General features: G+C 38.0%; 2 protein-coding genes across 2 annotated transcripts; both read right to left on the bottom strand.

The window, feature by feature from the left end:
* Positions 1-6,662: 6,662 nt before the first annotated feature.
* Positions 6,663-9,913, bottom strand: LOC147868623 (plasma membrane fusion protein). Its single transcript, XM_087321566.1, has 6 exons — positions 9,492-9,913; positions 8,108-8,215; positions 7,800-7,918; positions 7,486-7,586; positions 7,341-7,400; positions 6,663-7,137 (listed from the first exon to the last, which is right to left on the bottom strand). The coding sequence occupies exons 1-6, from the start codon at positions 9,880-9,882 to the stop codon at positions 7,050-7,052; spliced, it is 867 nt and encodes a 288-aa protein (XP_087177692.1). The 5' UTR covers positions 9,883-9,913; the 3' UTR covers positions 6,663-7,049.
* Positions 9,914-11,507: 1,594 nt separating this feature from the next.
* Positions 11,508-20,265, bottom strand: LOC147868622 (uncharacterized). Its single transcript, XM_087321553.1, has 18 exons — positions 20,101-20,265; positions 17,342-17,461; positions 17,112-17,267; positions 16,981-17,043; positions 16,544-16,633; positions 16,123-16,428; positions 15,940-16,037; positions 15,786-15,821; positions 15,578-15,698; positions 15,248-15,487; positions 15,024-15,119; positions 14,875-14,940; positions 14,721-14,759; positions 14,474-14,608; positions 13,313-13,689; positions 13,120-13,219; positions 12,178-12,336; positions 11,508-12,051 (listed from the first exon to the last, which is right to left on the bottom strand). Exons 2-18 carry the CDS (start codon positions 17,447-17,449, stop codon positions 11,953-11,955), a joined length of 2,289 nt encoding a protein of 762 aa, XP_087177679.1. The 5' UTR covers positions 17,450-17,461; positions 20,101-20,265; the 3' UTR covers positions 11,508-11,952.
* Between the last annotated feature and the right edge of the window lie 898 nt (positions 20,266-21,163).

Here is a 21,163-nt window from a genome sequence, read left to right as displayed (position 1 = left end):
GGGATCTTGAAGAACATTTACTAGGGAGTGGTGCTGACGTCATCATGTTGCAGGAACACCACCTCGATAGCACATAGTTAAAGGAAGTCGGAGACCTTCTACCAGGATCATGGCGAACGATTTGGGAGCCAGCAATTGGGGAGGATGGAAATCATGGTGGTATTTGCACTTTGATTCGGGAACATCTAGCCCAGGGATTAATACACCAAGAATCACTTATACCTGGTAGGGCACATTTTTGCACGCTAACCATCCAAGGGCAATGATGGAACTTCATGAATGTTTATGCTCCAAACAACATAACAGAAAGAGCAACATTCTGGGACCGCATCCGCCTACAAGTAGTGGGTGCGAAAGAGTGGTGCATTGGAGGGGATTTTAATATGATCGAATCCATTCATGATAGTTCCAACAACAACCCCATAGTCCTACAAGGAAGGGAACGCAAACAATGGGAGAAGCTATGTGTCCACCTTAACCTGCGAGACATCTGGCATTCTGCCAACTTCCAACGAAAAAGGGACTCTCTCCTATTCTCCTGATCAGACGGGCGGACTAGTGGACCCACCCTATCTCGCATTGACCGCATTTATGTGGGGGAGGCTTTAGAAGCGAAGGGAGGGTGGTGTCACATAACTCCAGGCACGACTTTCTCTGACCATTACCCGATAACTGGTCATTTTCAATTGCACCGAAAATGGGGCCCATTCCAGACTCGCATCCCACACACTATTTACACACTTATAGACGTGAAGGACCAACTATCCAACCAATGGTCATTACCCGTCAATGGCTCATCAGCATCGGACAAACTTTTAGCTAAATTAACAAGAGCCTCTATTCTCCTACATGAGATTGTCAAGACCAGACGCAAGGATGCTCAGGAGAAGCGACAGAGGACAAAACGAGGACTAATAGCCTTACAACGCCTCCAACAAAGATACCCATCCTGTAGTTGGATCGCAGGACAAGTCGCCACGGCCAAACAGGAACTTAGCATGGCAGAAAAGGCAATATATGACATGGAGTTTCATGGCAGCATGGCGCGATGGATTCGAGTAGGGGACAAAACCACAAAGGAATTCTTCCGCTCCAAAGGCCCGAGACACGCTAGAACTGTGATGCGCAGCCTCAACCGGGAGGATGGAACAACCACTAAGGATGGCGACGAAATGAGGAATATTGCCACAAGGTATTATAGCCGCCTACTTACCGAAGACATGATAGCTACAGAGGAAGACATAAGCGATGATATTATCCTCCAAAGCATACCCGAGAAAGTCACACCGGAAATGAATACTTGGCTTGTGCGCCCTCTATCAATCATTGAGATATGGGAGGCCCTCACTAATTTAGATGCTGAGAGCTGCCCCGGAATTGACGGTCTCACCCTGCACTTTTTCACATGCCTTTGGGGCACTATTAAAGAAGACCTGCTCCAGGGATATGAGGAGATCATCACCTCTGGAAGCATGCCGGAGGAATTTGGACAGGGGATGATACATCTCATTCCTAAAAGTGGTGGGAATGCCAATGACATTCACAAATGGCGGCCCATTACTCTTCTCAATATTGTCTATAAGTTGCTCGCAAAAATCATGGCACGCCGTTTAACTCCACTTCTTCCTCAACTCATTCATCCATCACAGACAGGTTTCATTAGAAATGGGAGCATCCTAGACAACCTCTTCTCATTTTGGGAAGCAGTAGCCCTTGCCAAGCAGACCAACAAGAAGGTAGCGATGGTGCTACTAGATTTTGAGAAAGCCTATGATAGGGTATGCTGGAACTTTCTAGAAATTGTGATGAGGAAACTCGGCTTTCAAGAGATATGGATCAAAGGCATTGCAGGATTTTATAGGAATGGCAGCAGTTGTGTTTCGCTGGCAGGTGAAAGGGGCCCCTTTTACCGAATATCTCACTCTGTACGACAGGGATGTCCACTAACTCTATCCTTATTTCTATTATACGCCGAAGCACTCTCTTGCTTTCTCAACTCGCGGCATCTCAACCTATGTGGTCTTCCCATACCTCATTCTTACCAAAGCATCATGGATATAGAATTTGCAGATGACATAGCAGTCTACCTGCAAGGGGACCTGGACAACCTCCAAAAGCTAGAAAGTGGGCTAGTTTTATTTTGCAAGCGATCCAACGCCATGATCAATTGGCACAAATCCTGTGCAATATGGCTTTCTCAGGAAACACATCCGGCGTGGCACCCTCACCCCACTTTCAAGTGGATTAATCAAGGAGCGAGCACCAAATATTTGGGCTTCCAAATTGGCTTCAACATACCGCCAGAGACTATGATTGCACCCGTTATCCTCTCCATTCGACAAAAGTTGATACATTGGAGCTCTAAAAATTTGTCGCTAGCAGGTCGCATCATAGTGGCAAATCAGGTACTCCTCGCAACAGCATGGTACAGTCTATCATGTTGGACAATCTCCAAGGAAAGTATACATCAGATTCAACAACTGGTCCGCAACTACATTTGGTCTGGTAAGGAAGACCATGTAGCTCGCGCCAAGGTGGTGTGGCCTATACTCACAACGCCTAAGTCGAGAGGGGGATTGGGTCTTATTGATCCCCTTTCACAATCGAAAGCCTTACTTGCCAAATTTGTGGTGCGAGGACTCCAACCAGAAAATGATTGTTGGAAAATGCTACTAAGGTTACGTTTCGCTTACTTTAAGCCACAAAAAGGGGTCAATTGGGCCCCCCAAACGGGATGGATTCTAAACATGGATCTCAAACCGAGTTTCTCCCGCCATTTGGAGGACAGATTCAGTGCATCCATGTGGAAGGCATGGTGTGACATTCGTCGGGGGCTCTAGTGTGATCAACCGAGATCTGAACCTGCCTGGCTCAGTCAACGTATCCTATGGAACCCATGTCTCAAGGATGAATCTAATCAACTACTGGGATCACGTAAGGGGTTATCATGGGGATACATTGTAGAAGGTCCAGGCAAAAGTATTGAATGTTGGCAACGGTTTATGTCAATGCCACTACAAGATCAAGCGAACATACTCCATGGAATCAGGGGCGGATGGACTATGAGATCAGAAATCATTAACGTGCTACTGATTAGGGACTCTGCTACTCAAAGGACGACAATGGAGAAATGGATAGGCCACGAGGAGCAGGGCTCTCTGATCCCGAGAGGTAGGGGATCACTAGACATGCTCGAAGGCCATGAAGGGAGAGACACTGAGACACCCACACAGAACAACGCCATTCGAGTACTCGCGTACACTGGTCATAAATGGATTGTAGATCATGATCCGATCAAAGTACAACCCGATTGGCATATATGTACTCATGAAAACACATGGCTGCGTAAGGTCAGTTGGGACCCTTTGCAATGGACATGGCGTGATCCCTACGCGGGGCAAGGAAGCAAACCATCCCTTTCTTCCAATTCACAACTAGATTGGGTCGCCACATTCTAGCTGCTCAAGCCGCCCGAGAACCGGCTGCTGCAAAGGTCTGGCACACATTTCAAGTTCCCTCCGCAATAATCACCAAGTTTTGGCAGAAAATCTGGAAGCAACAACACGCGAGGCGAATTACCACTTTCCAATGGTTGTTAATACATAAGTCCCTACCGGTGGGAGCATGGCAACGTGGGAACTTTAACTCTCCTAATTGTGTAGAGTGCCCACGTTCAGTAGAATCCATACGACACGCTCTGTGGGACTGCCCAACGTCCCATAGAACATGGCGGGGGGTTGGCCGCTTGGCGGTGGGAGCATGGCAACGTGGGAACCTTAACTCTCCTAATTGTGTAGAGTGCCCACATTCAGTAGAATCCATACGACATGCTCTGTGGGACTGCCCAACGTCCCATAGAACATGGCGGGGGGTTGGCCGCTTGTTGCAATTATGCCAGGTGCAAGGTTCAATCAAGTGGGGAAATATATGTTGGCTATCATGGCAAGCTGCAATTGGCCGATACGAGCATCAAGAGGAGGGGATGACTTTGGTGATAAAAGCACAAGAGGTTCTTTTCTCCTCTAGCGACAATGTCCACTATTTTCCTCTTAATGACCAATCTCAAGAGGTGTTGGAATTGGTCAGCCCAATAACCCTTTGGATTCTATGGAAACAACGATGTAGGCGAGTCTTCTCCAACCAAACCACCCATCTAACAAGGTTACTGCAAGAGATATGGAGTGAAATTGTAGCCACTCTGAAGAGCCAATATGATGGCCTTAAAGGTGGCTCCGAGGGAGTTGAAAGACAACGCATAGCCTTCATCCAACAATGGTCGTCCTCTCCCTTTCTTGAGTCAATGGGCTTCCACATTAGATGGAACTATCGCGTCCCTTTAGGGATTTGTACATAATCGCCTCATTTGTAAAATTTTATAACTAATGGAAGGAGTTGTTTTTTGGAAAAAAGAAGAAGTTGTTGTGCTACTATTACTTGTGTCTTGGTTTCAATTCCCAACTTTCTCATATCCTCTTGTTAGTGTCATGTTCCTTTTTCTTTCTTTCTTTCTTTCTTTGTTATTAGAAATTAGGTCACCCTAGTGGTAAGTTGTTATGCTAATACTGCCTATGTCATGTTTTCTTCATATTCTCGAATATACGTTTTATGAGTTTTTGAACGTTTGATTATAATTTATAATGACCTATTTTGATTCAATCTCTATAGTTCATACTCATTTTTTTGTAAAGTTCTAAAGTGAAGATGATAGAGATGTCTTGATTTGCATCCCAAAAGTATGCATGTGATACAATGCAAATATTGCAACCATATTTATGTTGATGGTTCACAATGGATTATAGTCCACTTATTAGGATTGAGAGTGAATCAATATATAATATAGACCCTAGTCAATCCAATCCAACTTTGAGATGATTTACCATACACATTTGATTGAATCATTCTCGAATGCGAATGCACGTATGATATGTATGGTTCACATTCTATGATCGCTTGTAAATTCTCGTATGCTTCCTAATGTAGTAATACTATCCTATCATTTCATGCTAAGATTGCCTATCGTTTATTCTTTATTAATGGAATTAAACAAATTGCTTGTAATTTTTGGTGTTTCCTGTATATAGTGATGTAATAACAATATCCTATACATTAACGAAGAAAGTTTTCAGGAATAGTGCATGCATACACTTTGGTTCTATAGTTCATATTTAAACCTTTGGGAACCATAATAAAATCCATTTATCTATCTCTCATGCATTGGTTGTGCATGTATATGTTGCCCATTGGCATATATTCATATCACACTCTCTCATTCAATCTACTTATAAATAATTGTGTTTGTGCATGTATTATATATTGATGTATATAATATATGCATCGGCATTTGCATGCTATTGTTTCCTACCTCCCTGGCTTCAAGGGCATGGGAATGCTCTCTAGCAAATCACCAAACCAAAGAGATGTGTAAAGCTAGACTTTTTACACTTGGGAAATCAAGTTTCGTACTTAAGAAAGGGTATTGTGTGGCCATTAGGTGATGTTGTTCATTTTGAACGAGAAACATCAACTTATTTGAATTATTTTTTATTCTAGTGTCCCTGTTATAATCAAACAATCATCTTGGTCGCACACAGGGTTGCTAATGCTTATCTATAGCATCTTGTTTTCTAAAACATAAACTATCAAGAGGCACCTTACTTATTCTTCTAAGCTTCGTTTTACTCAAATTCAAAAGGTGCTATCACCAAAAGTTTGTCTATTTAGTCTTACAAGGTTTATGTTAACCTAATTTACTAGGGACTATCATGAAGAGTTGGCCTATTTAGCCTTCCTATGTCTTTCTACAAAATTATATTATCCAACAAAATGAAGGCCCATTTTTCAAACACCCTAAACCAATCTCCAAGCATATAATTGGAAGCGTCTTTCACAAGGGTGCATTATTTGCTTAGAAGTTACTTGTTGTATTACTTGCTTCAACTCCATGCTCTCATTGTAAAGAGTTGAATAGAATTATTCCAATCTATTAAAGCTTTATAGGGCAAATTATCTACACACTCTCTAAGACTATAAAAGAAGCCAAAAGTGTGCTTGAATCTTTCCTTGCACATACTCATTGCATTAACTAAAACTTTAATAGATGGATGTATGTTATACCTAATGCAAACTCTAATAGATGGATGTATCTTATGCCTATGTAAACACTAATAGATAGATGTATCTTATGTCCTATGTTCCATTTCAAATTTCTTAGTTTTGAAATCTCTTGGTTAACTTTTTTACGCTTAATTTTGAAATTCCTTAATTAAGTGTTTAACCTTTCTCAAGAGCGCCAACTTTTACCAAGCATAAATATCAGTGATTTTACTTGCTAGTAAAGAAGGATATCTAACTATGTACATTAATTTATGCTCTAACAAATGCATCATACCTACATACATTTCAAATTCCTTATTATATTTTTAATCTTAATTCTGAAATTCCTCCATTACATTTTTATGCCTACTTTTCAAAATTCCTTGGTTAGATTTTGAAGCTTAGTTTTGAAATTCTCACGTCATTTTAAGCTTCATTTTGCTGTGTTTCACGAGCCCAAATTTGACCCAAGCATATATATTGGTAATTTACCACATATTTAGGTAAAATTTTCTGATTTAAATAAAAGGAAACATGTTTTAAAGCGACGGTTGCAAATGAGAAGTACATAAAAACGGAATACATTTTCTCATTGCAACACTAATAGCTAGGCCATCCATCACCTGGTTTTATTCTAATCCTGCAAAAAAGATATGAATCTACAAGGTGGATGTGTCTAGGGGCATAGAGAAAAGAACTTGGACAAACAATTCTATACAAATCTCCAATATGTACCATATGTCTATGCAAAACTCGTGAGAATGCATGATTCTCATGAATAGAAAGTTCACAGTTTCACTTTCTAATCTTCAGTCAGAAAGTTTGCGATGGAAAAACTAAGCCTATGGAGACAGTTCTCATTTTGATTCAATTTCTTAGCATCATGAAATTCTAAGAGTTGTAAACGTCTCATGTTTTGTCTTATCTTCCACATATTCGTTACTTTCCTCTTGTGCTTAGGAAATCCCAAGACACTCTCGTACCCCAATCTCGAAACCATCAAGTGCAATATTTACTTGATTGAAAGCATTCATGATCGTATCCCTGCATTAAGAAAATGGAAGTTTTACATAACACTTACCACATGCTCAACGACAAGTGCTGATCAGAAATGCTAAACCACACACAATAATCACCCATGCTAAATAGCAGCCATATAATTATACTGTATTACAAAACAACCATATAATAATAGAAAATCCTAAACCGCCAGAATTTAATATTATATCATAAACTTCACATCTAACCTTCCTAAGGAGCTTCCAACAAAATTGTTTGATAGAACATCACTGAGAGCTTCAAATGAGCTGCATAAATAAATTCAGTATTAAAAAGAAGTCTGAAAACCCTACCTTATTAACTGTGCAAAATTCTGCTAAAAATAGTGAAAACCTGATTAGAGTATCTAAGGCTTCATTCGCATTTAATTTGATTGGATCAGGATCATCGAGAAGAGAAGCTGCATTTTTCAAAATAAGTCGAAATGTACATACCTGAAAGTAACATAAGTGCATGAAATAAAAAATTTAAATAGCTCGTTTTCTTCCTATTTCGAATGCAATACACACTACACTTTTCAAATTTAATAAACTACATCTTACATGAAAACAAGGCTAACAGAATGTGCAATGTACACAGACTTTGCCAAAATGTGCAATTGCACAATCATGAACTTGTTAAAATAAAGAATGCAAATTATATATTACCTCAACTCCTGTCTTTACTTGAAAAGCAATAATTGATCCATCTTCAGGTTTGAGACAGTCCCGGGCAGCCATGTTGACAAGCCTTTGGGCCTCTTCCATACCGCTGATAGTGTTTGACTCTATGTACACACACACTTTATTGTGATGAGAAAGACAAAACACACTGACTTCTATGAGAAAGACTAACCACACTTTATTTTTTATGAGACACTTGATTTTGATGAGAAACACTATACAAACTTAATTTACATTAAACACACTTGGTTTTGATGAGAGAGGCAAAATGCATAAATGACAACATAGAGTACCAGCTAATGACATAGCATTCTTCAATCTCTCACGCGATGCTAGTATTGGAGCTATAAGGAACTCTGAAGTCTTCTTTTTCTGACCTTTCAACCATTCTTTTGGTCCTGCTATTGGGAAACATATAAAACTGATTATTCATATGACAAGAATCAATCTTTCTGCTAGTAAATTGCCGTAGTAAAATAGCATTTCCTCTTAAAGCAGATTGGCTAGTCATATTAGAACTGGTTATCTAAATATAGAAAACCAATTGCTTTTAAATGCGGAGATTCAACTATTTATGATGATCATAGTACAATAACCTATAATGCTACTTGCTATCAAGTGCAATATGTGGTGCTTTAGCTGGTTATCAAGTACAACAACATGCAATGTAAGAACTGGCTATCGAAACCTAGAACATCAATCATTCACATCACAAGATTCAATATTTTCTGATAAAGATTGTAGAATAACATGTAATGTTTGAACCGCTTGGCTATGTAATGTTAGATTAGTTATCCAAACATACCAGACTTTTTATACTAAAATTAGCAATACAAATATAAGCATAAGCATAATGTTTAGTGACTACATCAAGGGAAAATGCTTCATTTAAATCCAAAGTGCTAAGTGAAATAGCATACAGGGATACTTTATACCGAGTGCTTTGTGCCTGATGGTATGTAGTATATTATATAAATTTATCTGGAAAGGAATAACCTGAACACATAACTAATAATTGTATAGGACTCACAGACAGCCTTAATCGTTCAGAGGATTTTCTAAGCAATAGAATTGCAGAAGTTTAAGTTACAGATTTTAAAGGTTTCACTATTGTTAATTCTCTGCAAAAAGAGAAAACAATTAAACGAGAAAATGCAAGATAACAGAATTAGACTGATTTCAAGACAACTGATCAATCTCCAAAATGAAAATTAATGAAAAAAGGATTTGGTAGATTGGCAATTCTATAAAATCTAAATCAAATTAAGGATCTGCAAATGCAAGTTTCCTGTAGTTGAAAGATCTTGACGTTGTTTCTGCAGAAATAAAAGCAGGAAATGCTAGATATAGATTTCAAATATTGTAATACTGCAAAAGATAAAGAAATGGAGAAACTGCAAGTGACAGATTTTGGAAGCTTTTACGACTCTTAATTCTCAGCAAAAAAGGAACGCAAAAGAATGAAATGCTATTAGATATTTCACAACTGTTACATTCGGAAAAAAATAGAGAAACAAAATAAACAAGCAAATTCAAGTTCGCATAATTCTGAAGGTTTAGTTGTATCTGTTAATGCTACAAAAGAGAAAGCAATATCAAAAGCATTTAAGGAGGAGAAAATGCTGGATAACAGATATTTTTGCAGGAAAAGGCACCAAGAATTTTAATGGAACTTACAGATTCCGAGAGAGAAAGCGATAGCAGTGTTTTTTCCTGTAGAAGAAGAAGCTTCCTCTTCTTCTTGAAGAATGAGAGATGTGAGAAGAACCAACATGCCTCTTGAGAAAGAGCTTCGAGGAACATTCTGATGATGATGAACATCCGACATGGATATTATCTTCTTCTGCTGCTGCTGTTTCTGCCGCTGCTGCTCGGACTGCCTCTGAAATATACTGTCCGATGATGGTGGAAGGAACGGAAATAGAGTAGAAGGGAGTGGTGCAGCAGAAAAAGGAGGAAAAGAAAGAGAAGATGTATTCTTGTCTGCGAGGAGCATGGCTATGGAGGACGGAGATTTGCGCGGAGAATAGCAGCTGGAAGAAGGAGAACAAGACGAAGCCATAGCCATTGCACTCTTTCTAAAATCCAAAGCGAAGAAGAAGATGATGATGATGAGTCAGCTCTTGTTTTCTCAAGGTGGCTTATTGGCACGTCAGCACCTAGGCCACGTGTCATACACCTATAGCTATATGTGTCAACACCTATAACTATCTGTCGGAGGACCATCATGGTAGGATGGACGATGATAGGATAGACAATTTTGTCGATGCATGTTTGGATGATACCGGTTAGTCGATGCATGTTTGGATGATGCACACTAGATCAAATGACACTTATCACCATGTCGCTAGATAAGTAATGCCATGTTTGTTCTAGGTAGATCAATGAATAGTGTCACTAATCATAGGATGGTACCGGTTAGTTGCCACAAGCTAGATCAAATGACAATTGCCACCATGTCGCTAGATGGGTGATGCCATGTCCATTCTAGGTAGATCAATGACTAGTGTCACCGATCATTGGCCAGATCATACGTATATTACATACCACTATGGGCACGCTCATTGACTCTATTAACAATGAATGGCATGTCTTCATACCAACGGTTTGGATTAATATCATGCACTGAATGTATCACATGGTCGAATGAATACACCACACACCACATGACCAACCAAAACAACATTCATGTCACCCTCTTTTTCAAGGGAAATAGATCACATTTAAGGTTGGTTCAAATGAGTTAATCACCTTGGCTCTATTTGCAATGATAAAAGCCACATGTAGATATTATGGGAAGTGTACAATGCCATGCAAATGAGATCCATAACGAAAATTGTGCATTGCCGTTTAAACTCATGATTCTTTCGAAGTTACTCTAGGTTATTGCATTCATTTCTAATTGCTGTCAATCGAATCACATGATGTAGGAATTGGCTTGTGTTAAACGAAAATTGGACGAACAACAAAAGAGATGCACAATAGGATAATAATGCTTACGTTGTAAATATATACATATCATAATGTTGCAAGAAAGACCATAGCAAATAACAATGAAGATCCAGAAAAACTAAGGCAATTTGGGGAGACAAAACACTTTGCAAGGGTAAGAGTGGTCAACAATTGACAAGGCAATGCAACGGCCAACCATAATCATATTGTACATGGACGGAATGGACAAACTCATATCCCATGATTTTGGCATCAACTGTCAAACACATGGCTAATAACACCTGCTTAGATTTTGCCACTTAACATTTTGAAGGAATGGCAAGATTACTTTATTGAATGTCCAGCATTAAGTTCACAGCTCGTAAGCCTGATATATCTCTCACTGGGTGTCCATTAGCCTTCAATGACAACCATATCCATAGCATAGCATGAAGGTCTGTGGGAATAGGATGAACAAAGGATTTCATCAGGTTTGGACAGAATTAACTTTATATTTATCAAAAGATATACTGTAGATACACTATTGATTTGACGTTTATATGCTGAAGAATGTCCTCAACATATGTAATGCCTAACCTTATTTGAATGAATCTATAATATTATCATTTATATCTTAATTAACATGTCTCATACAGACCTTGGATTCAAAAAAAACTCTGCATGAAGAGGCGCACAAAAACTATATGACCAATCTCAAAAAATACCATAGCAGTAAGCTTTCATAACCCCAAGAACCACCAGTATCCCAAGAGTTCTAGTAAGTAAACATACAAATATTACACTGATTCTCGCATTCACAAGGTATTGTAAAGTTCTTTCAAAAAAAACTAGATATGTCATGGCACATACCTTTGGCATATGACCATATATATAATGTCCTTTTTATCTTCATGGAGATTACAAAAACTACCAGTTTTTTCAGAGCTCAAGACTCAGTGGCTGAACATATACACAAGATTAATTATAATCTTTAGGCATCTGTCTTCTTACCAACACAACCATTGTTGCTGTTGTAGACTACACTGCCCACATATCAATTGATCTCTTCCAGAACATCTCTTTTGGTTGAAAGTGTCAATCAATTAATGAACACCGAAGGTGTATAGGCAGATAAGTCAACATTCACTACTGTCTTAAGTGCCATAATTAACATGGAAATTGTGTCTTTCCCTTTGGAGAAATTCCATCAGCGATGAGATGCAATTCTATAATACAAGTAGAGATCTTCAGGCTTTTTCCATATATATTGCCGAACAGTTGCGAGACTCATTTCTGGACGAAGCACCTGTTAATTTGTCAAATGTGTATCCCATGAGATAGGATCTAAGCAGCCACATTATACAAACAACAATAATATGCACGTAAGTTTTATTCTTTAACAAGTAAGAGGTTCTGTTCTCGGTGCATCTACCTGGTTATTGCAAAGTATTTCCACTTCTAGTCGAGTTCCAAGTTGCCATGGTCTTGAGCTAGGCCTACCATTCATCATCTGTTGTTGGCTGTTAGTATAAGCTGCTCCTTCCTCCAATGGCCTATCAAGCACAAGCTTCTCCAGCACATAATTAATAACCTGTGTTATGAGGGTATTGTTTAGGCTTTTGGCTTTAGGTATTAAAAAAACAAAATCTACACACAGCATTTACCATTTTCAAGCACAAAACAAAGTGCAAATTAAAACAAGCTGTTGGGTCATACTCAATCCACCAAAACTTGCGGATATTGTTTACTTTTTCAGCATAGGTTGGATAAAACAAGTATCTATGCAAAAGATACAATTAAAACAAAGTAAACTAAAACAAGCTGTTTTGTCATACCCAATCCACCAAAACTTATTTATTTATCCGTTAAATACTCTCAACCTCAATATATGCATCCCCAATTATCATTCGATTTTGAAAAATCAAAATAGAAAGCGGATGAGAAAGTCTGAAAGACAATAGAGCAGAAATAAATATCTATGGAAAAGATAAAACAAGCTGTTTTGTCATACCCAATCCACCAAAACTTACGTATTTATCCATTAAATACTCTCAATCTCAATCTGTGCATTCCCAATTATCATTTGATTTTGAAAAATCAAAATACAATGTGGATGAGAAAGTCTAAAAGATAATAGAGTAAAAAAGAGAAATGAAAAATGCATGCATTTAGTGTTTTTACCATATCTGTTACCAGTGAAATTCAGTATAGTCACACATTCTATCATTAAGGAATATCTACTTCCTGACAAATATTCAATATTTGAATGAGAAAGATTACATCTCATTAACTCCAAAGTCCTCATTAACTACCTTACCCCTATCATCAGGGACGCAGCTCAAGAAAGTTCAAGCTAAATTTGAAGAATTTGTACCTTGTTGATCCTCAGGATACGAGGGGCACTCAACTTCCCTGATGTAAGTGACGGTACTGGTGTCATGGAGCTTTCAAAAGGATGCAGATAGAAGCTGCACCTGTTATATATAAAAATTTAGAATTTGGTTGCAAATCCAAAATGGAAAAATAGCTAAAGTCATATAGTAGAGTTCAGGAAAAATAAAACTGACTTGGCGTTTTCCCTAGGAGGAAGCTTTCCTTGAAGAAGAGTATCCAAACACCAGGAAGGAAGAGACGTCTCATCCTCGTTCCCATCCAGTTCAGTAAGATTTTTTCTCCATGGACCTCCTTGGCTTCCTTCAGTTATTATTGAAGGCAGAGACAAATCTGAGAAGTCAAATGCAGGATAAGTTGTTGGAGGTCCATTTTCAATACCAGAACGTAAATCCGAGTTTGCAGGCGTTTTGCTATTCATATGGTTTCCATTCTCAGCTTCATAACTAGATTGCTTATCACCATCAATAACAAGTAATGGTGTGGCTTTTTGTTGTCTCAAAGCTAGCCAACGTGAAAATAGCCCCCGAATTGTTTCCTGACCTAAGTTTAACTGCAGAACATTAAAGGAGGTATAAGTTCCATAATAGCAGGAACTCAACAAAATACCATATTTCAAGTACTATGATGACAGTTGGCATGATCAATAATATTTACACATACAATATTGCAGATGTTCACACAATCAACCCAGTCATCTATCACTCAAACTATGGAAGAATGGGCAACAAAGGATAAACATTACAACCAGAGAGAGGGATGAGAAAATTAGTTGACTATACATTTTCATCTAAATACATATCTGTATATCAGAAGGACACCGAACAAATAAGTATTTACCTCAAGAAAATGTAACAAAACACGCACCATTTTTCATAAAGAATCTTAAATTAAGGCAAGATTACCCTTTCACAGCATTTCTACTAGCAGTGATAAACACGCATAGATTTGTTTCCAGATTTAAATATCCACTTTATAGAACAAAAACATGAACGAGCAACTAGCTTTGTTAAAACAATTTCTTTTCAACTCTAGGTAGTGAACGACCGTAAATCCACTCAACAAAGATTGTTGTTATTTTTCTCTTTATATCATTCTACAGAAAAAGTAACCAGGAGAGGCAAACATATCTTCACTCTTGAGTGCATAACCCACACATAGAGAACCAATGAATGGATTTTATTTCATGCCTCAAAATGAAAATGGGCAAATTCAGCAATTGATTGTATGAATTGAATAGCTGCATCCATATTAGAACCAACCAGAAGCAGTATTGTCAGTTTACTTCATCAAAACATCACTCATTAAAACTAATTGTTTTCATCAAGTTATCTTACTTTTTGTTCTTCAGTTGCTCCTGCCACTTGGAGATCAATGGCATACATTTCAGCCGAGAAGCACTGCGGAGTTTCAAGGTGAACAGAGATGCTACCAAGCCGTGTGTCTATTGTGAACCATGTAGGTATGCTCACCTGTCACGACCACACCAAATGAAATGTGAACAATTGCCATAAGTTTTTTCTATTCAAAGGATATTTTCCTTTTTCTGCTGCAGACCATTAATAGCCTGACTTCAAGGCTTACCATTTCAAACAATTCCTTTTCCTTTTCTTCAAAGGGCACCTATAAATAAGAAAGCATATTAAAGACACCCCAAAGGCCACCAAGAATTCCCATCAAAAAGAAGAACATGAACAAATGGGAAACAACTATAGAAACTGTATCAAAAGGGTTTTACATTGCCAAAGTCAGCTATTGCTGCACCTTTGGTTATTTCCCAGAGCTTTACAACACCTGCAGTATCCTTTTTTAAACAAACACATAGAGAAAGTAAGAATAGGAAGCTGGTGGAACTAGAAGCATTAAATTCCCACAAATGCAGTACACCTTTGTTAGGACATGGCGCTTATCATTGAGAACCGTGTGTTGGATAATTCCAGGTGTTCCTGGTACAATGCATGCAGGTTTTGTATATAAGGGAACCTGGAAACATGGATACCATTTATTATACTGCACATTGTTGACGAGAAGCACGGTTGCTCTTGCTTTTTCTTCCGTCCTTCAGAGAATGCAAGCCTACAAATTGTGATTGACAGTGGAAACATACTTACAGAAGGTGAGCTCTCTAAACATGCTCTTGCCCTAGCAAAGGGTAGGGTACCAGCCAGAAAGGAGCTTGCTTTGGATAAATGTTTTGCTGAGCTTCTTTCTTTGGTAGGCCATTTATGCAATGAAGAGTCCGAAGTGGCAATCCACAGCCAGTCTTCACCTTGCAAGGCTAAAGAAAGAATAGGACCATCCTCTGAACATATAAGCAAGCTTTCACGAGACATCAGATCAGTCAAATAAACCTGAATAATTACCATACACAATAATCTTAGTGTTTCAAACCCTCCTGATTGAGCTATGGACAACATCAAACTAGAAAACTTGGAACTTACAGAAAGATCACGTCCACCACTGTAAACACGATTGAAAGATGGAGTAGTTGCAAAAGCCCATACCGAGTCTGTGTGGATAGCATAAGAGTGCACACATCTCTGCTGTCCTAAATCCCATAGTCTACAAAAACAAAATATAGGAAAATTAGTAAAGGCTGAGTGACAGGATTATTTCAGCATACAGATCTAATTTCAAACATATGTGTACCTGATCACGGAATCTGAAGACCCAGACAAACAGAATCTGTGAGAAACGCAAAGCAAAAAAATACATATCACATGCATGGCAATATATTGACGATGTCTTGTATTGTATTTGGCATCCATACAGTAGGATGGATAAATTGCAAGCATATTGTTACCTGCCAGAGGGATCGAGAGACAAAGCCCGTATGTTATCAGTGTGACCTTTCAATTTCATTTTCTTTGTACCAGACCTCGGGTCCCACACCCTAACTGCCTGTCAGAAATCATCATCAACCACTTTCAGTTGACATAAGAGAATGCTGCAAAGTCCAAAATTATCTTATTGCATATGCCACAACCTTCTCAGTGCCACCAGAAACAAGTATGGTACCAGAATCATTCATAGCCAATGCATATACAGATTCCTTGTGGCCCTTAACCATGATAGGTGTATATCCTTGTGATGGTAATGAATTTTGTGTAGCAGTACTGAAGCTTGTACCAAGAGAACGATCAGAGCTGGTTATTGGAGCAGATGGTCCCAGGGTACTGTTCTTTTCGGGTGTGTTTTCATCTACTGCAGACTTCAAAATGGGTGCAGAGGCTGCATCTAAGTCCCATACGAACACTTCACCACCAAGGCCAGCAGATGCAATGATGTTACTCTGCATCGTCAAAGAAATAAAGAACGACACAAACAAATGCTCAAATATTTCATTCATTATAACTAAAGATCCAATTTAGTTATCCCATACAAGTATAAACTTTCCCAACACTCACATGCTTTGCTGCTGCAAGGGCAATAACATAATCAGAATGTTGACGGAAAGTTTTTGAACAATGCCAATCATCTGAGAAAGCTCCCCAAGTCTGAAAATATTAAAATGTGACATATTTCTACAATCATATCCTCAATCAATTTAAACAAATTAAGATAATAGCCTTGACATCATTATCGGAGCTGCCATATCATCTATACCAACAACAAGACTGTCTAGACAAGTGACTCAGACAGACCGTTTGTGGCTAGGCTCCGAAGAAACAATAGGCCATCTACATTCAAAAAATATAATGGCCACGCAGGTCCCGTACAAGTGAAAGTGCATTGATTCTTTCAGCTTTTTCCCTTTTTCTTTTCGGAAAGCGGATATATTTATAAAATTGAAATATGAACAAATCCATTAGCATTTTAGAATGTAAGATATACAATGGCACACCTTGACCGTAGTATCAGATGAGCACGAAACTAGTGTTTGACCTGACAAAACTACATCATTTACCTGTAACAGTCAAAAGATTAGTATAAATACAGTAGCTTCGTGCTACAGGACAGAAAATCTATCCATACCCAATCTGTATGAGATTCAAATGTTGCAGTACATGTGGCTGTTTCATCAGCCAACTCCCATCTTTTCAATGTGCCATCCCTGCTGCCACTGAATAAGGTATCATTCCTATCGCCTTCACAAGAACCTACTTTAAGACTATTTATCCCTGAACAATGCTGCCATATACATGCACATCATCAGATTTAAAATCATGAATGTATAAATTATCGTATTTTTCCCTTTCACACACCTTTGGACTATAGGTATCACAAAGAACATATGTTAAGCGGCGCTCTTTCCGAGAGCGTGCTGAATTCGACATGTTGCTCGTGCTGCCTACACGATGCATACTGCCCATCTAGAAAGTAACCTGTTACATCATAAATTAATAATCAATGTCTAAGAAAATCTTGAAAATACATAATTATTTATGTCGACCTGAAAAAAATAAATCTAAGTCAATCATAGGATGACTATGAACAGTAAATTCTCCATGTCTTATAAAATAGAACATTCAGTTCTATTTCTTTTATCAGTGGCATGAATATAATCAAGCATGTGCTATACCTTTTCAGCTGCAACGTTTAGATGGTATCCTACCACATAGATATTTGATACTGAGTGTTTTGGTTTACTGTCTTTCAGGTGATGGTTGAGCAAGATAAACCAACTGTTCTTACAATGTTGGATATCATAGAATAGATCAATATTGATATCCTAGCACTGGATGCAATCTAAGAAATATTTTGGATATCTCTACTGGGACATCAGAGGAATCTAGTAATTCAGCCAGAATGTAAGAATAGCATCATGATTTATGTAACTCGTGAAATAGAATGTGCCCAGAAATGCAAGATGTTTCAATACAGTTGGATCAAATGCAAATATAGAACATGTACGTTTTCACTTTTGCTGATAATTTCTCATTTTACTTGATGATCGAAAACTCACATTTTGCTTCTTCTTACATTCTTTTCACCAACATTAACTTCAGCCACTTCAGTCATTGATGTTCTGTCTGTCTTCCAATCAAGTTTCCTTGTGGCATTTCAATAATAGAACCTTAAATCTTGAAAGTGTGTATGTTTACAGCATATATCCATATTGTAATAACTTAAGTTTCTCCAACATTTCATGTTGTTTATACCATGGATATCCATACTGCAGTGCGATCAATGAATAGACAAAACATCGCTTCTATATGGTGGTCCCAATGTGGATATTAATACTAGATTAAGAGATGTCATGTGAGCAAACATTTCAGGCCTGTAATTCTGCACATATATATCTATGCAAATAATGAATGTGCACAACTTCACCAATATGTGGCCAATTATGACACTGATAGTTAGCCAGCAGATCTGGGTCTCCAGATTTGAGTATGGTCACAGTGGTAAAGTATCTGGAAATGCTTCACAACGTAATACAGGATGCATTAGTTCATGCAGAATATTTCAGTTTAGAAATTTCCCATGACAGCATGCAGGATTCATCGCATGCATATAAATATGACATTTGTCTATCAATTAACTTTAGCAAACACAAGGTTATGGTGTTCAACATAACACAATGTTCTGATGTTAATAATAAAATGAACAAGTAATTTGCACCAGCACATCAAGATGTGGAGTATATTGAAACTTGAGCAGTCACCTATCTTGGAGTAGCGAGTATTTGACTCACGTTTTCTATGAGGCGAGCTGTTGACGCCAAATTGACCAAAGGATGTGCAGCATTAGGACTCAAGAAGGATAAATGACATTGTGAAGTTCCATGAGCCATGCACAAACTGGCTCTTGACACGCTGGTTAACTATGCTATTTTATATGGATCACAAATGTGGGATCCTAGTGTAGAATTTAGATCATCCTAATAGATCTGGGCATAAATGTATTGAGGCTCTAGCCAGATAAATGTCTTTTATACACCACACTTGAGGCTTGAGAGAATTCCCAACATCAGTATGCACATTTGTCTGTTCGGCCTTCACAGCAACTTTCCATGGAGAGCGATACCAAATTCATGGTATGAACATCATCATGCTTCTACCAAGCATTTCTTATATTAAAGCTGCCACACAGCTCTACTTCTGTAGACAGTTACTGTCCATTCTAAAATGTCACATCAGCATCAATTATCTGGACTATTAGCACATAGGTATTTATTGAAGTGGGCCGAGTCAAGGTTTCAGATAAATTTACAAGCAGTTATCTTTGCTCTTGGTGGGGATGGAGTTCAAGAATGTTTTTGCATTTGGTGCTGAGGATTCTTAAAAGTTGTTGGTAGTGAAGTTAAGAATTCTATGTGTTCCAAGGCTCCAAACGCCTTTCCAGTTTCAAACAGTAGGTTTCAATGGTCAATATTTATACTCTGCAGTCACTCCTATTAATGTATCTTTTCTTAACGTTTCATTATGTTATTATAATGCACATGCAATCAGTACTTCAATCTAGATAGTATAAATAGACACAATACTATGTCTATCTGATGATCCAATACAGAGCTACATAATTTTCATCTTGATCTAATTGATCAAAACATGTTAAAGGCTTCAATTGTGTAGAAATTACTAAGCATACATCCATACATACATATGTCAGAAATCCTCCTTTTTAACAATTGTTCATCCCTGACAACCCTATTACTCTCTGCATAAAATGACCTAAAGTGTGTAGGTTCTATCTGTCATAACACTTTCTTTATCTTTCTGGATGATCGGGGTTAAATAAGAAAACCTAAATCAAAACAATGAATTCCAGAGTGTAAAAACCTGAACTTTTTTAATGCATACCTGCTTTCTCCCTTAATTCATATTAATCAATACGAAATTCTACCTCTCTCTTTCTGTTACTCTCTCTTCTTTTTTTCATCGCTTCTACTTAGATCAATCTATATCCATTCAAACACGCACACGCACAGCGAGAGAAATATTAAAGAGATAATAAAACTGGTGCGAAAGAAGAAAGAAATAAAAAGAAGACAGACTGACAGACAGATGGGAAGATTTACCTGCGAGGAAAAGAGGTTAGGGCACCGCTCAGAGAGGGGAGGGGAAGTGGGGGGGTAGGGAGATTCCTCTGTGTCGAGAAGACCCATCAACAACACGATGAAGAAGAGAGTGTGTCTTATTATTTGCTGACATGTTTTTAGCGTAAACAAAACACTCCATAAAAACTTGAGAGTTTATCCTATCCCATTCATTATTCATATGTATCATAGACACAATAGATACATCGATGATCATGATTCATACATGTGAAAACTTAAGAATATTGTACATTCACACAATATATTTGTATGAGACCTTACACTAGCTATGGGTGATAGTGTTGTCGATTCCAAACATAGTCCGCTCTTGCAACTAGATTTCAAAAAAACATTTAACAACACATGATAGCTATATGAATGTAGTTGGATTTTCTAAGTTCTCATGTGATTTTTGGTATTCTCTCGATGTTGACATTAAGTACCTATTTGGCCCAAGCCCACGAGTTTTGATATTCCAAAGGATCGGAAATATATACAAAATTGTGATTGCATATGTTGTGATGACAAATCTTCTTTGTGGTTTTCTACTTTTGCTTATGTAGATGCTTCTACAATAGGGATTTAGTTATTTAATGTTTGGTGAGCTATTGGTATCCCCATTAGCCTAATTAACTGTATGTCTTTAGTATGCATGTTTCAGCAATAAAGATGCAAAATATATAAGCTTAAGTTATATCCATGTATTTCTTACCTATAAGCTATACATTAAAGGGGGGCTATATCCTCACCAATTTATCAATATCAAACCAACAACTTGATCACATTCAATCAGCAATTTATTTAGTAGTCGACGGTTGCATTAGTTTCGTGACACGTATATGGTTGTGGTGCAATAGAATCCCACTTGATCTCATTTAACATCCTTGACATTATAGAATCCTACTTGATTTCATTTAACATCATTGTCATTCATTCCAACTTCATAACAATTCACATAAAAAATGATATTGGGAATGTCTTCATTTATCAGTAATCTTGAATGTCTCCATTTATTGGTACTCTTGAGAACATCAAACTTGGTACT

The sequence above is a fragment of the Azolla caroliniana genome, unplaced genomic scaffold (assembly GCF_043228905.1).
Source record: "Azolla caroliniana isolate FFs.n. ecotype wild unplaced genomic scaffold, voAzoCaro1.0.p SCAF_1, whole genome shotgun sequence".
NCBI lineage: Eukaryota > Viridiplantae > Streptophyta > Polypodiopsida > Salviniales > Salviniaceae > Azolla > Azolla caroliniana.
Note: the sequence above shows the minus strand (reverse complement) of the source record. Positions and strands in the feature narration are given on the sequence as shown.

What these genes read in the sequence shown, in the direction of transcription:
- LOC147868623 (XM_087321566.1), bottom strand. Translation starts at nt 9,882, where the DNA reads ATGGCTATGGCTTCGTCTTGTTCTCCTTCTTCCAGCTGCTATTCTCCG. An exon ending in AAGTAAAGACAGGAGTTGAG is followed by an intron (nt 7,587 to 7,799) that starts GTAATATATAAT and finishes TGTTACTTTCAG; the next exon opens with GTATGTACATTTCGACTTAT. An exon ending in GCCTTAGATACTCTAATCAG is followed by an intron (nt 7,401 to 7,485) that starts GTTTTCACTATT and finishes TTATTTATGCAG; the next exon opens with CTCATTTGAAGCTCTCAGTG.
- LOC147868622 (XM_087321553.1), bottom strand. Translation starts at nt 17,449, where the DNA reads ATGGGCAGTATGCATCGTGTAGGCAGCACGAGCAACATGTCGAATTCA. An exon ending in TCTCTCGATCCCTCTGGCAG is followed by an intron (nt 15,822 to 15,939) that starts GTAACAATATGC and finishes CGTTTCTCACAG; the next exon opens with ATTCTGTTTGTCTGGGTCTT. An exon ending in GTGGTGGACGTGATCTTTCT is followed by an intron (nt 15,488 to 15,577) that starts GTAAGTTCCAAG and finishes GTAATTATTCAG; the next exon opens with GTTTATTTGACTGATCTGAT.